Source organism: Somniosus microcephalus, chromosome 11 (assembly GCF_052327205.1).
Source record: "Somniosus microcephalus isolate GS21.2 chromosome 11, FLI_Smic_1.0, whole genome shotgun sequence".
NCBI classification, from domain to species: Eukaryota; Metazoa; Chordata; class Chondrichthyes; order Squaliformes; family Somniosidae; genus Somniosus; species Somniosus microcephalus.
The window spans coordinates 65,823,523-65,841,203 of record NC_140997.1 but is presented as its reverse complement, the minus strand read 5'-3'; the positions used below and the strand labels follow the sequence as shown (position 1 = coordinate 65,841,203).

General features: G+C 43.1%; 1 protein-coding gene across 1 annotated transcript in view; it reads right to left on the bottom strand.

The window, feature by feature from the left end:
- Positions 1-3,676: 3,676 nt before the first annotated feature.
- LOC147110631 (uncharacterized) overlaps positions 3,677-17,681 on the bottom strand; it is a 58,499-nt gene continuing 44,494 nt past the window's right edge. Inside the window, exon 5 of the mRNA XM_086000812.1 lies at positions 3,677-4,697. Within this exon, the coding sequence (XP_085856938.1) occupies positions 4,585-4,697 (113 nt within the window). The 3' untranslated portion in view covers positions 3,677-4,584. The remainder of the gene's footprint in view (positions 4,698-17,681) is intronic.

Sequence of the window (17,681 nt, the reverse complement as noted above, 5' to 3'; positions counted from 1 at the left end):
GTAGTTTAGGTGGAGAGACTAGTTGACATAGCCCTGGAAGATCTTACGTTTGATGCCTGTTCTCTGCTGAATTTAGCCAATCTTAACAGAGGTGCTATAAAGTCTGATTGGCTCTCTTTCCTGTTTTTGAAGGAATTTGGTATATTTGCCCTTTTCAGTGAGATTACTTTGGGCCTTTGAAGAGGAAAGGCAGTAATCTTTGAAATGAAGCTTGAGTGCTAGCCATTCAGCTACCTCTGTTGGCAAGAAGATAAAAACTACATATTTATATTTAAGTAGAAATTATATATTCTATTATGAAGAGGTAGCTAAAATTAATGTAAAATATTAAATTACTCTTATTCTAGTACTGTTTAATACATTTGGGAGTTAAAGCCTAAAACAAGGTCTAATCTAGTGTTCTGCAACCTTGTGAACCGAGATGAGTTCACAAGCCACAAAAACAAACTAAGTAATCAACAACTCGCATGTGTTACTGTATTTAAGCACACTTAAAACTACTTGTGTTTTTTACTGGGGAGGAGTCTTGTCTGATGGCTTTTGTACTAGAACTATATAATGAACAAATAATAATGCTGCCTAACCTGTTGAGTATTTTTCCAGAATTTTGATTTTATTTCAGATTTCCAGCAGCTGTAGTATTTTGCTTTTGTTGTGAACAAATATTACCATGCACTCTGAATAGTGGTACCATGATTTATTAATTGCATGTTTTAAGGAATATTATTTTGCATGAGTTTTTACACCATGAAAAAGAATAATTGAAGTACATACACATTCACTGAAATAGCAATGTTCCTATCCCAATATATATAAATTATAATTGGGTTCTGAAATGGTAGTTGTATAATATCCATTTATAGATACTGTGGTTGTGGCACCAGTCACCACCAGCAGCAAGTTTAAAAAAAAGTGTGAATGCAAAATACAAAGCTGCTGATGTCTGTGACCGCTTCAGCAGTACATGTTTGCACTACTGGGGGGGGAAAATAAAACTGATTAGGCACTGGTGTTATCTAGATAAATAAATATATTGAGAAAGACCGTGATAAAGGGAATGTGAACCCGTTAAAGACAGATGACGGTGAGACTAATGGACAATAAGAAAATGGGGGACTTGTTAAATGAGTACTTTGTATCAGTTTTACGTGGAGCAAGAGAACAAAATACTAGCAGTATATGGGAACCTAAGAAGTCAAGGAGAGGAACTTAGTTTTAATTTTTTTTTAATGGTAATCGGAATAATGGGACTAAAGATACATAAATCTCCAGGACGTGATGATTTTTACCCCAGGGTAGAAAAATAACAAAGGAGGAAACTGCAGATGCATTAGTTGTAATTTTGCAAATCTTTAGATTGGAAAATTGCAAATGTTACTCCATCATTTAAGAGAGAGAGGGTGAAACCAGGTAATTGCAGACCTGTCAGTTGTGGAGAGGTTGCTGGTGGGAAACAGTGACTGAGCACTTAGACAAGTAGAAGGTAAAGAGAGTCAGCTTAGATTTGTGAAGGTAGGTCATGTCTGACTAGTTGAATTTTTTGAAGTCACTAACATAGAATAGGACAGTGACTTGATGTTGTCTATATGGACTTCTGGAGTAAGGTTCTACACAAAGGATTATAGTAAAAATGAAAAGGCACAGAAGTTGAGGTAACCTTGTGACCTGGGTTGGTATTTGGTTGGGAGACCGAGAGTAGGGATAAAAGAAATCTCTGATTGGAGGTATATGCCAAGTAGTGCTCCCCAGGGATTTATACTGGGGCCTCAGCTTTTCACTATATACATTAATGACTTGAATGAAGGAATAGAGGGTTATATATCCAAGTTTGCAGATGGGAGCAGGAAGTTACAAAGGGTCACATAGACAGATTAAGTGAATGGGCAAAACTGGCCGATGGAGTTTAATTTGGGGAAGTGTAAGGCATCCACTTTGCTTCTGAGAAAGACAAATCAGGATATTGACTTTAATGGAAAAGAAAAACGGCTACCAATTTGCTATTCCGTTCTGCGCTACCTGATGTCGAATTTCAACCCCATTATTTCCTGTGGTGGGGGAATCCAGAACAAGGGGGCATAATCTTAAAATTAGAGCTAAGCCATTTAGAAGTGAAATCAGGCATTTTTTCACACGAAGGGTAGTGGAAATCTGGTACTCCAACAACAACTTGGATTTATATAGCACCTTTAACATAGTCGAACGTCACAAGGAGCTTCACAAAATTTGACACTGAACCACATGAGATATTAGGACAGGTAACCAAAAGCTTGGTCAAAGAGGTAGGTTTTAAGGAGCGGCTTAAAGGAAGAGAGAGGTGTTTAGGTAGGGAATTCCAGTGGTCTCTGCCTCAACCACTCCCTGTGGCAAAAAATCCCATGCTCTAATAACCCTCTTTGTAAAGAAATTTCTTCTCACCCTCTCCTCACTGTTATGGTTTTGAATTGATGACCTCATCAGCCAGAGGAAATAGTTTTTCTCTATTACGAACATATAAAAATGACAACGGGAAAGGCTAGTCCATTAAGCCTGCCCAACAGTCATGATGATGAGGAGATTAGATAGAGGTGTTTAAAATCATGGAGGGTTTAGATTGAGTAAATAAAGTGAAACTGTTTCCAATGACCGAAGGGTCGATAACCAGAGGGCATAAATTTAAGGTGATTGGCAAATGAACCAGAGGTGACGTGGCATATGAGGGAAACAAAAATTATGCAATGAGTGGTTAGGATTTGGAATGCACTGCCTGATAAGGTGGTAGATACAGATTCCATTAATAGCCTTCAAAAGGGAATTGGGATAAATATTTAAAGGAGAAAAAATTGCAGGGATATGGGGAAAGCGGGTGAGTGGGACTAACGGGATTGTTCTGCGAAAGAGATGGTGCACTCAATGGGCCGAATGGCCGCCTCCTGTGCTGTGCTATTCTATGGCTGGAGCGTCATGACTAGACATTTCTTACCCCACCCCCTCCTGCAGCCATGTAATCTGGCAAAATAAAACTAGGTAAGGTGGGGTGGGTGGGAACTCTTGAAAATTCCTCCAACCCCCTCAGGCAATCGAAAATAGTTCAGGAGATTTTCAGAATCTTAAAAACCTCTATTAACTCTCCTCTTGGACTTCTCTTAATAGGTTTATTGGAAGTGAATCTAATTGTAAAGCTTGACCACGTCAGCTGAGGCCAATTCACTGATACTGAGTGTCTCGTGGAGTGAAGTGTTCCCAAATGAAAGTATAAAGTCAAAATAGTTAATAAATTTTTAAAACACTATAAATGTGCACAAAATGATCAAAGCACTTAAGCATACTTTGTGAGATGAATGTAGCATGAATTTCTTTGAGTCTGTAAAACTTGCCGTGCAGATTCTACCCTCATTCAGTTGTGTTAATCCGGGCCATTAACAAGCTACTGTTTTGGAGTGTTCAGCTCCTTGTGTGCGCGCCTGCTTGTGAACATCCAGCTCACATGCTTTCCACTGAGTGTAATGGCCCTCGCTGAAAATATCTTGTGGAATGCTTTCATGTCGCCAACAGATTAAGGTGAGAGTCGGCACTGGGTGAGGAAGTGGATGGAATAAGCGAGCAGGCGGTTCTGTACCAGCATGTTGCAGCTGCATTTTTAAGGATAGTCTTTTGAAATGAGGGGAAAAAAAGGTTGAAAATCAGCAGAGAGAACATTTGGGGTCAGGAGACTCCCAGTTAACCTTTAAACTGAATAGCCGTTTTTAGCCTATACAACATGTGTAGTAATCCCTAGTTCACGATTATTTCTCTTCTACCTCCCCTGTTATAATGTTCTTGCAGTCATCTCTCAGCTTTCACTCAGTGCTATAGGGAATTCAGGAGACATTTCTTTACCCGGAGAGTGGTTCGAATGTGGAACTCGCTACCATGTGGAGTAGTTGAGGTGAATAGCATAGATGCATTTAAGGGGAAGCTAGATAAACACATGAAGGAGAAAGGAATAGAAGGATATGCTGATAGGGTTAGATGAAGTAGGGTGGGAGACAGCTTGTGTACAGCATAAGCATTGGCATAGACCATGTGGGCCGAATGGCCTATTTTTGTGCTGTACATTTTATGTACATAAATGCAAGTTTTGTAGCATTAGAGGACTTGCTGATTGCAACAGTCTATCACAGAAATAAGTATTTTCTTCTACTGGGGCTCTTCAAAATATTTTTCACCTGGCTTTCAGAATTTCTTCTAAAATTATACAAATTGAACATTTACATCGTACCAATCCAGTGTCACTTATGTACCAATTTACAAAGCACATTTAAAGTTACATGGTAGTAATTTAAAGATTTATAGTATTGCACATTGTATCTCACTATACTTAATTGGTGATAACATATGTTTGTATTAACAATGTTATCGCACACATATATACATAATAATCATTCAGATTACTTAACTATTATTTCTGGTTACAAATTAATCCAGAAAATTTTCAATTTGAGCTTGATCTGTTAATCATTAGAAAATCTGACAAATTTAGAAATTTGAAAAAAAACTAGTACAATAAACTACAGCCAAGTTCTATTTTGAACTGTAAATATAGTGATTAATCTAGCATACTGCCTATCAGTACAGAAACAAACGATCATAAAAGCATCCACGTTGCCTTGAATACTGTTGAAACCAGTCTCCTGACTTCCTCTTGTAGTTTTTTGGCTGAACATTAGGCTGTTCTTCACCTATGAACAAGAAAGAATAATGGCAATAAATCATTTAATGAGGGAAATTATGCCAAACCTTTTATCTGTACCAAATGTCCATTAATAAGAAATGGAAGTAGTTTGGCATGCAAGTAAAATGGCAAAAGAAGTCACCCTCGCTGTTAAAATTAAAGTAGAAATGTTTCCAGATGTCATCAACAGTGGCATCAGAGTGGAATGGGTGCTGGGGACAGGAAATCGAGAACAAAGCAATTTTGTTGGATCTCTGCCCGTTCTGCACCATGTGCAGACTTCCAGGTGGGCCGTAAGGTGAACCTTAGGAGCCCACACTGAAACCAGGTGAGAAAATCATTTTCAAAACACTAAAGGCATCTTGAAACAGCATTTCAATTCCCTGGAGAGGTCAGGGGCTGTTTTATGATACAGCCCACCAAGGTCTCCTAGGTCACTATAACTTGCTGCATGCTCCATAAACTTGCCAAGCAAAGAGGCGGAAACATGGAGCAGGTGGAGAAGGAGGACACCCAACTACAGCCAAAAGCAGAGCAATTGAACCATCTTTGCAGATAGCAAGAGCCATAGAGCAGCCTCCAACAAGACTTTAAGTTAAAAGCTAGACTGCCCAATGCATTAACAGTCCTCTACATGTGCACCACGCAGTGGCTAAATCCACCCTGTCTGTATCACCTCAACTACCTTCAATTCAATTTCATTTCAATTTCAATTTTATTGGTCACATAACTAAATACAAGAAGCGTAATCTAGTCAGTAAAATGCTTTTTTCTTGACGAGCCCAGAGCACCAAGCAGCAAGAACACTTAGCTGCCTGGTACGCACGGAGCTCGCAAGGACGGCAGCCATCTTCATCGGCGCCATCACAAAAAAACACATACCGACATATACACGCATACATACTTTAAATATAAATAAAGCAGACATAAAATAAATAAAAGACATAAAAAGACAACACATAAAATGAACAAGCAATAATGTAAAAAAAGTAATTTCTACAGTAATTACATTGATATTTCTACCCAGGCTTCTAGAATAATCTCTGGTTACAGGGTGGCCGCACTGGGAGAGCATCGTGAGGAACTCAACTTATAATTAAATAAATTTAATTAATTAATAAATAAATTAATAAAATTAAATAAAGAAAGTGCCCCCTCAGTCTTTCTCGCTGTTTCCCCTCTCGATGTTTCCTCTCAGTTTTTCTCGATGTTTCCCCTCGGTTTCTTCCACACACCTGGCCTGCACATTACTCCTGGCTGTCCAACTTGGCGTCCTGGTAACCGGGTTCCGCTCCAGCTCTCATCCTTCAAACTGTCACTCCAGCTCTCGACCTTCAAACTTTATTAACTTATTTTATATCACCCAAGAAAATTCTCCTGACACAGTTGAAATAAAATGCAAATAATTTAAAGTAATTTGTGTATGTACCTGTGTTTCTTGCCCCGGACTTGTCGCCATGATAACGCTGTAGCCCTGAAACTCCACAGGGGTTCTCCTGGTCTCCCACTTTAATTTCGGTAGGAGACTGCAGAAACCCAGAGGGAAATGGCTGAATCTGCTGTTTTAGACTGGGAGAACTCCTGCGCAATTTCAGGGCCTGTACAATTTATGCACTCTAAAAGCTAACCCAGAGTTTTGTCTTGGTGTTCACCCAATTGCAGGAGTGAGTGCCTGACTCCTAAGTGTCAGTGAAGTTTCCTTCTGCCTCCTTGTGCTAGATCACAAAATATCCTGCAACTGTCCCCACCACATTAGATGTTGCAGTGGCTGCGCACTTCTGCCACATGTTCTGTCATTTGAGCAGAGTGTCTGGAGACGGCAGATGTGGCATCTGCTCGAGAGGCAACAGCCTCATATATGCCTACTCCAGCCATGCCTCTACTGCTGACCACTGCTTCACCACACCCACTGATCTGTGCAGGAGAGATTCTGAGCAGCAATGAAGAGCAGTGAAGCCTGCATAATTTTTCCTCCAGTCTGTTGAAACCATAAAAGATAGCCTCCTGGGAGATTGGAACCCAGCAGTCTGAGAATTCATGAGCGATACTCCGGCTGAACTTGGGACCTCTTACTGGGGGCTCCCTACAGATGGTTATTGAGTTGGCAAGTGCTCCATGCTGGACTGCAGTTCTGATAACCACTGACTAATGACTGCACAGATTTGGCTGGTGGACTCCTCCACACTTGCCCTCAGACCTTGTACATCCTCTAATGACTGCAGAAAAGATTGATACTCAAAGAGCATTCTTCTATTAAAAGTAAGCTCTATGAGGTCTGGATCCCAAGGGATTTGCAGCTGAGGAAGGATATGAGCTGGTCCGCAGGTTCTAGCTCCTCCAATTCCACCACCTGCTCTTGCCCACTTGTGCTCTGTGCTTTACTCAACTAATCCACCTCAAACGGACTGCCTAAATCTCCTGAGGTTGATATATCAATGCTGATGCTTGTGTCAGCCTTGGCTCTGGCAGCACTTTCACCTTAAGAGTCAGAAAAGTGTGGGTTCAAGACCTGACACCACAGACTTGAGCACATAATCTAAGCTGACTACTTAGAATTGGAGGTGTCTTTCAGATGAGATGTTACAGAATGTCCTTTACTACCAATTTTATCACTACTGCTGCTCCTCTCCTGAAGAGACTGATTCTGACTAGGGTACGATTCTAGTCACACTCTGGTACCTTACCCACGCAAGTGGCCCCCATCTGCCTATTCAAGGGGATATAAAATATTCCTGGGACTATTCGAAGAATGGGAAATGAGTTCTCCCGGTGTCCTGGCTAACATTTATGCATCAACTAACACCACCAGTACCTGGTCCTCTATCTCATTACTGTTTGTGTATACTGACCTTGCTGCGCACAAATTAGTTACTGTGTCTGCCTACAAGAGTGACCATACTTCAAAAGTAATTCATTGGCTGTGAAGCGCTTTGGGATATTCTGAAGAAGTGAAATGCACTATATAAATGCTTTGCTATAGATGGTGTGACTAACACTGAGTGCTCTGAGATGTTGCCTAGTGGAGCCTGCGGCTTGTTCTCTGGGGGATGCCCAGAGAAATAGAAGAACATATGCTGGAATGATTACAGAGGAGCACCCCCTGAAAACAGAGCTAACATACCCAATAGTGCAGGGCATCATGGTTTGCTTTAACATGTGAGTGAGTCAATGACTAGAGGAAGAATACAAAAAAAGGAGGGTAGTAACCTTGGGTTTATGAGTCCTCCAGATTCACTATAACCCACTCCCTCAATGGCATCAGGCATCACCATGTCCAGCATGGCCTGTTCATACTGACTGAGGTATCTAAACTGAAGGAGGATTTCTCCAGTTCAGGTCTGTTCCCTCCTTTTAGGTGCTCCATTGTCCTACAAGCAGAGATGTCGTGCTGAGGTGCTGAAAATCTGAAGTGAGAACCAAGTGGCTACTCTGCTCCCCAACTTAGAATTACACAGAATTTACAGCACAGAAACAGGCTATTCGGTCCAACAGGTCTATGCCGGTGCTTATGCTCCACACAAGCTTCCTACCACCTTCATCTCACCTGATCAAAATTTCCTTCTATTCCTTTTACCCTCAAGTACTTATCTAGTTTCCCCTCAAATGCATCTATGCTATTCGCCTCAACTACTCCATGTGGTAGCAAGTTCCACATTCTAACTACTCTCTGAGTAAAGAAGTTTCTCCTGAATTCCTTTTTGGATTTATTAGTGTCTATATCTTATATTTATGGCCCCTAGTTTTGGACTCATCCACAAGTGGAAGCATCTTCTCTATGTCTACCCTATCGAACCCCTGCATAGTTTTAAAGACCTCCATCAAGTCACCTCTCGGCCTAAAAGAGTCTCGAACTGTTCAGTCTTTCTTGATATCATCCTGGTAAATCTTTTTTACACCTTCTCCAGTGCCTCTATATCCTTTTTGTAATACGGAGACCAGAACTGTGCACAGTACTCCAAGATGTTATATAAGTTTAACATAACTTCTCTGTTTCAATTCTATTCCTGTAGAGATGAACTCCAGTGCTTTGTTTGCATTTTTTATGACTTTGTTAACCTACGTTTAATGATTTATAAATCTGTACCCCTAGATCCCTTAGTACCTCTACCCCATTTAGACTCTTATTTTACAAGGAATAGGTGGCCTCCTTATTCTTCCTACCAAATGCACCATCACACACTTATCTATATTGAAATTCATTTGCCATTTACATGCCCATTCTGCAAGTTTGTTAATGTCTTCTTGTATTTTGTCACAGTCTTTCTAAGTATTAACTATACTCCCCAAATTGGTGTCATCTGCAAATTTTGATATTGTACTTCTGATTCCAGAGTCCAAATCATTTATGTAAATGGTGAACAACAGCGGTCCCAGCAGCAATCCCTGTGGGACACCACTTCCCACCTTCTGCCAGTCTAAGTAACTACCTTTAACCCTCCACCCACCCCCTCGCTCTCTGTTTTCTGTTTTGTAGCCAGTTTGCTATCCATACTGCTACTCGTCCCCTGACTCCACGTGCTCTGACCGTAGTCATGAATCTACTATGTGGCACTTTATCGAAGGCCTTTTGAAAATCCAAGAGTGAAAATCCAACTTGTGTGATGCAGCGCATTCATGAAAATGCATGATGGAGGCTAGTTGTGTGGTAAGCTTGCTTTGTAAGGGTCATATTTTCAAATGCAACAGATGTAGTTTGAAGTGACAGTAATAAAGTGTTCCCTGCTGCAGTATGGCCGTGCATGTGAAGCTTTTAAAGAGCTGTTTTGTGAGGCCTTAGTGGACAGGTTCAGTCAGAGTGAGAGAATTGTTAGTGGTCTGTATACTTTGTCCATCAACTGTATGTCGTGTAATGCTAGCTAGTCTTACCATGGCAGACTTCCTGAGACTATAACCTGTCTCCAAGTCCTCTGGATGCTGGAGCATTTACCCTTAGACATCTTTTACCAAATAGCCTGCACATTTCTTCTGAAAGGACAGTACCCCAAGATGTCAAAGAGAATAAACCTAACTTTGTCGCACTTCTAAAAGCACGTCTAATCATGCCCTGAAAATGGAGGAGATCTGCTCCTTTCTGTAGCCATTTCACAATTTATATGTTGGGAGTGTGCTGTGCACAAATAATTAGTCCAACCATGGAAAATCCCATGAAGATGGCCTGACAAGCTCAATGCTTGCCACTCTATTACAGCACCGGGTTTCTCTCGCAAAACAAACAAAAAAGTCTCCTATTAAGTCCAGGTTCAATTTGTTTAAGGCAGTGAGCAGCTGAGCCACACAGCTTAGGAAGGACCCAGCTTCAATAGCACTAAGTGCTGATCTCAGCTGGGCTGCTACAGTGACCTGGGTTAAGGAGAAAAAAAATCAGCCTGTTTTCCACTCCTGCCTGCTATCCAGTGACCCCTGCTGTAAATTCGATTGTGTGGGCATCAGGTAAAGACAGAATTCTGGAATGCACTGCCTGAAAGGGTGGTGAAACATGAAGGTTAAAAAATCGCACAGCTATGGGGAAAGAGCAAGGGAGTGGGACTAATTGGAGAGCTCGACCAAAGAGCTGGCACAGGTGCGATGGGCTGAATGGCCTCCTTCTGTGCTGTGTGATTCCACGTGGGATTGATTGTGATGCTCCACATGATCCAATTGTCTGATGACATTCAGGCCCTGAAATTCCACGGGGCTTCTCCCAGTCTCCTACCATTACAACAGGAGAACCCCCGTAGAATTTCCAGCCCCGCTGACTAGATTTTCAAATAAAGAATGGCATTCGGGTGGGTCAGGTACTAGAGGGTGACGAGCACCTCGCAGGGAGTCAGTACCTTCAAGGAGGGGAGAACATTGGCAGTAAAAGAAGGAACAGGGAAAAGAATATTCTTTTTCTTCAATGCAGTAAATAGTGAGGCTGTGCTCCTAGTGAGCAGCTTCGTTTGACTGGAGGACAGATTAGAGAATCAGACACACACCTGACCTTCCAGTTTTTAATTCTAATCACCAGAAAATCAGAAGCACCGTGAATCGGACCACTGGTCCACTCTCCCATCGAGTGAGGCTCTGCACCAGCAATACAGCTGTGCAGAATTTATTCTCATATGCCCAAAGCATCTATGAGAGAATTCTAGAACAGTGTGTGCTGCTGCTATCTGTTCATCTATTTAATGTGTGGTTTAATTTACATTCTGACATGTGTTCAACTACCTATATCTATACCTATGTACTTTTCATAGCTGTAGACTAAAAATACTGTTTTCATTCCTTAATGGTGGAGACTCTATTTACCATATGGATGTGTGTACAGGCCACCCCTGCATATAGACCACCCCACAGTATTGGCTGCAAGCTTTAAGCCATCCTTCCAATATAGAGTAATCCTTATAGCAGGCGCGTTCATGCGAATGCGATTTGCCCACTATAAGCGTTGGATGGTAAAACCAAAGTTAGCCCCAAAATATATAGGGGAATATTTTCCTCCTTTTTCTAATGCTAGTGAGAAAGTTACTTTACTCACACTGATATTATCACTAACATTTGTGAACGAAAGGAGATACAAGCCCATAGACCTGCAGACTTCTGTGGCTGAGAAAGCAAGATGCTCATGCTACATATGCCAGAGCTGGCCAGCTCATATTGGACTATCATAGAGTCATAGAGTCATAGAGTTTTACAGCACAGAAAGAGGCCCTTCGGCCCATCGTGTCTGCGCCGCCCATCCATCCCTGTCCAGTCTAATCCCATTTTCCAGCATTTGGTCCATAGCCTTGTATGCAATGGCATTTCAAGTGCTCATCCAAATGCTTCTTGAATGTTGTGAGGGTTCCTGCCTCCACCACCCTTTCAGGCATTGAGTTCCACATTCCAACCACCCTCTGGGTGAAAAAGTTCCTCCTCAAATCCCCTCTAAATCTCCTGCCCCTTACCCTGAATCTATGCCCCCTTGTTATTGACCCCCCCACTAAGGGGAAAAGTTCCTCTTTATCTACCCTATCTATGCCCCTCATTATTTTGTACACCTCAATCAGGTCCCCCCTCAGCCTTCTCTGCTCCAAGGAAAACAACTCCAGCCTGTCCAGCCTCTCTTCATAGCTGAAGCGCTCCATCCCAGGTAACATCCTGGTGAATCTTCTCTGCACCCTCTCCAAAGCAATCACATCCTTCCTATAGTGAGGCGACCAGAACTGCACACAGTACTCCAGCTGTGGCCTCACCAGCGTTTTGTACAGCTCCATCATAACCTCCCTGCTCTTATATTCTATGCCTCGGCTAATGAAGGCAAGTATCCCATATGCCTTTTTAACCACCTTATCTACCTGCTCCGCTGCCTTCAGGGATCTATGTACATGTACACCAAGGTCCCTCTGACCCTCTGTACTTCCTAGGGTCCTACCACTCATTGTGTATTCCCTTGCCTTATTTGTCCGTCCAAAATGCATCACCTCGCACTTTTCAGGGTTAAATTCCATTTGCCACTTTTCCGCCCATCTGACCAACCCGTTTATATCGTCCTGTAGCCGGAGGCTTTCCTCCTCGCAATTTACCACCCCACCAATTTTCGTGTCATCTGCGAACTTACTGATCATACCTTTTACATTTTCATCCAAATCATTTATGTAGATCACAAACAATAAGGGACCCAGCACCGATCCCTGAGGTACCCCACTGGACACAGGCTTCCAGTCACAAAAGCAACCTTCGACCATCACCCTCTGCCTCCTGCCACTCAGCCAGTTTAGGATCCAACGCGCCAAGGCACCCTGGATCCCATGGGCTCTTACCTTCTTGCCCAGTCTCCTATGCGGGACTTTGTCAAAAGCTTTACTGAAGTCCATGTACACCACATCCACAGCATTTCCCTCATCCACCCCACTAGTCACCCGCTCGAAAAATTCGATCAGATTTGTTAGACATGATTTACCCTTGACAAAGCCATGCTGACTATCCCCGATTAATCCTTGCCTCTCCAAGTGGAGATTAATTTTGTCCCTCAGAATTTTTTCCAATAATTTCCCCACCACAGATGTTAGACTCACTGGCCTGTAATTCCCTGGTTTATCCCTGCTACCCTTCTTGAATAATGGTACTACGTTAGCTGTTCTCCAGTCCTCTGGTACATCCCCTGTGGCCAGAGAGGTTCTGAAAATTAGTGTCAGAGCCCCTGCAATCTCCTCCCTTGCCTCCCACAGCAGCCTGGGATACATCTCGTCCGGGCCTGGGGATTTATCCACTTTTTGGCCCGCTAAAACCGCTAGCACCTCCTCCCTCTCGATGCTAATATGTTCAAGTATGTCACAGTCCCCTTGCCCGATTTCTATGTCTGCATCGTCTTTCTCCATAGTGAACACAGATGCAAAAAATTCATTTAAAACCCCGCCTACATCATCTGGCTCTACACACAGATTGCCACTTTGGTCCCTAATGGGCCCTACCCTTTCCCTGGTTATCCTCTTGCCCTTAATATACTTATAAAACATCTTAGGATTTTCCTTTATTTTGCTCGCCAGTGTTATTTCATGGCCCCTCCTCACCCTCCTAATTTCTTTTTTAAGTATGCCCCTGCACTTTTTATACTCCTCTAGGGCTTCTTCTGTCTTTAGTCTTTTGTAACTGCCAAAAGCCCCCCTCTTATTTCTAATGCATTTTTGTATATCCCTTGTCATCCAAGGTTCCCTTTGCTTGTTGGTCCCACCCTTGACCTTTACAGGAACATGTTGGCGTTGTACTCTCTCTATTTCCCTTCTGAAAGTCTCCCACTGTTTTGATGTGGATTTTCCTATAAGCAGCTGCTCCCAGTCCACTTTGGCCAGATCCTGCCTTATCATATTAAAATCGGCCTTCCCCCAATTTAGAACCCTTATTTCCGGGCCGTCTTTGTCTTTTTCCATGACCACCTTAAATCTCACCGAATTATGGTCACTGTCGCCAAAATGCTCTCCTACTGACACTTCCACCACTTGCCCGGCTACATTCCCCAGAATTAGGTCCAGTACCGCCCCCTCTCTTGTAGGACTTTCTACATGTTGGCTCAAAAAGCTCTCCTGGATGCACTTTAAGAATTCTGCACCCTCTAAGCCTTTCACACTCTGACTGTCCCAATTTATATTGGGGAAGTTGAAATCCCCCACTATTATTACTCTATTATTTTCGCACTTCTCTGAGATTTGCCTACATATCTGTTCCTCTATCTCCCCCTGACTGTTTGGGGGCCTATAGTACACTCCCAGCAAAGTGCTTGCCCCCTTTTTGTTTTTAAGTTCTACCCATATGGCCTCATTAGAGGAACCCGCTAATATATCATCCCTCCTTACAGCAGTAATTGACTCCTTAATTAATATTGCAACACCCCCTCCCCTTTTACACCCCCCTCTGTCTCGCCTGAAGATTCTATACCCCGGAATATTGAGCTGCCAGTCCTGACCCTCCCTCAACCATGTCTCCGTGATAGCAACAATATCGTACTCCCATGTGTTCAACAACAACTTCAGTTCATCCACCTTATTTGCAAGACTCCTTGCATTAAAATAAATGCCTTCCAGCCCTGCCATATTCTCTTTTGCCTTCACATATTTGCTCTGCCTTCCCAGCTGACTTGTTTTTCCCTCTGTATTTGGCCGTAAATCACCCCCTACTATAGCTCCACTCTGTACCCCAACCCCCTGCCAAGTTAGTTTAAACCCTCCCCAGCAGTGCTAGCAAACCTCCCCGCAAGGATATTGGTTCCCCCCTGGTTCAGGTGTAAACCGTCCGACTTGTACAAGTCCCACCTTTCCCAGAAGCAGACCCAGTGATCCAGGAAACTAAAGCCCTCCCCCTTGCACCATCCCTTTAGCCACGCATTCATCTGTTCTATCTTCCTATTCCTATACTTACTAGCACGTAAATTAATGTTTCATATTTAGAGAATAGTTTGTGTGATATAGTGCAGGGGGTACAGTAGTGTTGTGTTTATGTTAGTGGACTAATAATCCAGAGAACATGAATTCAAATCCCATTGTGGCAGTTTGAGAGTTTAAATTGAGTTTAAAAAAAAAAATCTGGAAATAAAAAGCTGATATCAGTAAAAGTGACCAAGAAACTGTTGGATTGTTGTAAAAACAACTGGTTCACTAATGTCTTTTAGGGAAGAAAACCTCCAGTTGCATACCAACATGGTTGACTCTGAAGTGGTCTAGCAAGCCACATCACCACCTTTTCAGGGCAACTAGGGATGGGCAATAAATGCTGGCCTTGCCAGCGACACCCACATCCTGAGAATAAAAGAAAAGATGCTGATAGACCCCTTGTGGAGTGGTAAACTGTTGTCTTGTGATTCCTCACAAAGCAAGTCTTCAAGGTCAGTGTTATATTTGCTAAAATATTTCTAATTTTTCTGTGATTGTAATGAGATTATTTACATAATACTGTTCAATTCACATGAGTTGCTGTGGACCATCAGTATCAGAACAATTGTACCACATTCCTCACCCCTCATTCACCATCAAGCTGGGAGAAAAACCCTGCTTCAATGTGCAGTATAGAAGAATGTGCCAGGCATACCTTAGAATGAGGTACGACTCTAGTGAAGCTACTACACAAGGATACCTGCATGCTAAAGGCCACAATTAGCAGGCTTTAGACAGAGCTAAGCAGTGCCATAACCAATGGATCAAAGCAAAATTCTATAACCCTACCACATCCAGTTGAGAGTAGTGAACAGAAGGAGGAAGCTTGATGAATATCGTTATCTTCAACCATGGTGAAGCCTAGCACGGGAGTGTAAGAGACAAATTTGCAAGTGTCTTCAGCTACAAGTGCCTGGTGTACAATCCCACTTCATCTTGAAGTCCCCACCATGATAGATGCCAACATCCAGCCAATCAGTTCATCCTGCACGACATTAAGAAGCGGCTGAGTGCATTGGACACTATGGGCCCTGACAACATCCCAACTGTAGTGTTGAACACATATGCTCCAGAGATAGCCACTCTCCTAGCCAAGCTGTTCCAGTATAGGTATGGCACTGCCATCTACCTGATAATGTGTGCCCAGATATGTCCTATCCACAAAAAACATGATAAATCTAACCCAGCCGATTACCACCTTATCACCTTCTCCCCGGAGTGGGCCTTTGGCGTACCGGTAGCATCCCTGCCGCTGGGCCAGAAGGCGTAGGATTTCGAACCCCGCTCCAGACAGTCCCGGCAAGTGGAGTCGGAGCTCCGGCTCTAAATTCTGGGTTGACATCCAGCGGGATACTTGCGTCCGTGGGTGTGGGTGGCCCCCCCTCTCGTATGGGTTGTGGGAGCCCGTAAAACCCTCCCGCCATAGGACTAACCACCCTAATGGCTGGTACGAAGATGGTTACGGTCACGGAAGGAGCGTTAATCGCGGCCAGAAATCCTTCCACCACTTCATACAGTTCCCCAAAGGGAACAGTGTGAAGACACGTATGATGACGACCTTCTCCCCAAAACAATAAAGTGATGGAAAAAGTCAGCAATAGTTCCAACAAACAACACCTATTCACTAATAACCTGCTCACTGAAGCTCAGAAACCACTAGACTCCAGACCTCATCACAGCCTTGATCTAGACATGGACGAAAGTGTTGAATGCCAGAGAAGAGGAGAGAGTAACGCTCCCTGACATCAAGGTAGTATTCTACCGAGTATGACTCCGAGGAGCCCTAGCCATTATGGTCAATGTGGATCAAAGAAAAAACCCTCCAGTGGCTGGAGTCAAACTTAACACAAAGGAAGATGGTTGTGGTTATCGGAGGCTAATCAACGCAGCCACAGGAGTAGTAGTTCCCCAGGGAAGCATCTTTAGTCTAACCATTTTCAAATGCTTAATCAATGACCTTTCCTCTATCATAAGATCAACAGCGGGACTGTTTGCTGAACAGTGTTCAGCTCCATTCATAACTTCTGTGATAATGAAGCAGCCCTTGCCAGCATATAGCAGGACCTGGAAGACATCCAGACTTAGGCTGGCAAGTGGCAGCTAACATTTGCGCCGCATAAATGCCAAGCAACAAGCTTCTCAAACAAGAGAAAATCGAACCATCTCCCCTTGACTTTCACCATCATTGAGTCTCCTACTATCAAAATCTTGGGAGTCACTAGTGACCAGAAGCTTAATTGGAACAGCCAAAGCAATACCGTGAATATAAGAGACGGGCAGATTAGTGGCTCATCTCATGACCTCTCAAAGCCTCTCCATCATCCACAAGGCTCAAATCTGGAGTGTGATGGAATATTACTTGCCTGGATGAATGCAGGCACAATAACATCAAGAAGCTCAGCACCATTCAGCACAGAGCAGATTGCTTGATTGACGCCCCGGCAATATCCACCCCCAGCACCACTGGCAGAGTGGCTGCAGTATGTATAATCTGTAACTGCATCCTGCACTGCAGCAACTCACCAAGGTTACTTTAACAGCACCTCCATCATTCAGGAGCTCCACTACCAAAAGACAAGAGCAGCAATGTTGTGGGAACACCATCTCCTCCAAGTTACACACCATCCTGACTTGGACATATATTGCTGTTCCTTCATAGTTACTGGGTCAATATCCTGGAATTCCCTAGCCAACACTGTCAAGGGAGCACCATCAGCACAAGGACAGCAGCGGTTCAAGGGAAAAGCCCACCACCACCTTCTCAAGGCAACAGGAGATGGGCAATAAATGCGCCCTTGCCAGCATTGCCCACATCCCGAGAAAAAGAAATAGAAAACTTCTGTTGTAAATCACAGAATGATAGAATATTCCAGCACAAAAACAGGCCATTCAGCCCATCAGTTTTTCTACAAGAGCCACTTAGATTCATCCCACTCATGCTCACTCCTCATATTCCTTTAATATTCCTCTTTTTCAAGCAACTTTCTAATTCCTTTGTAAAATAATTTGTGGCCGCTTTCCCGCCCGGGAGTTAACATTCCTGTCAATGGGCTAAATGGCTTCCTTCTGGGCTGTAAAGCTTCTAGGGTTCTATGTAGCATACGTACGTCATAAATACCAACATG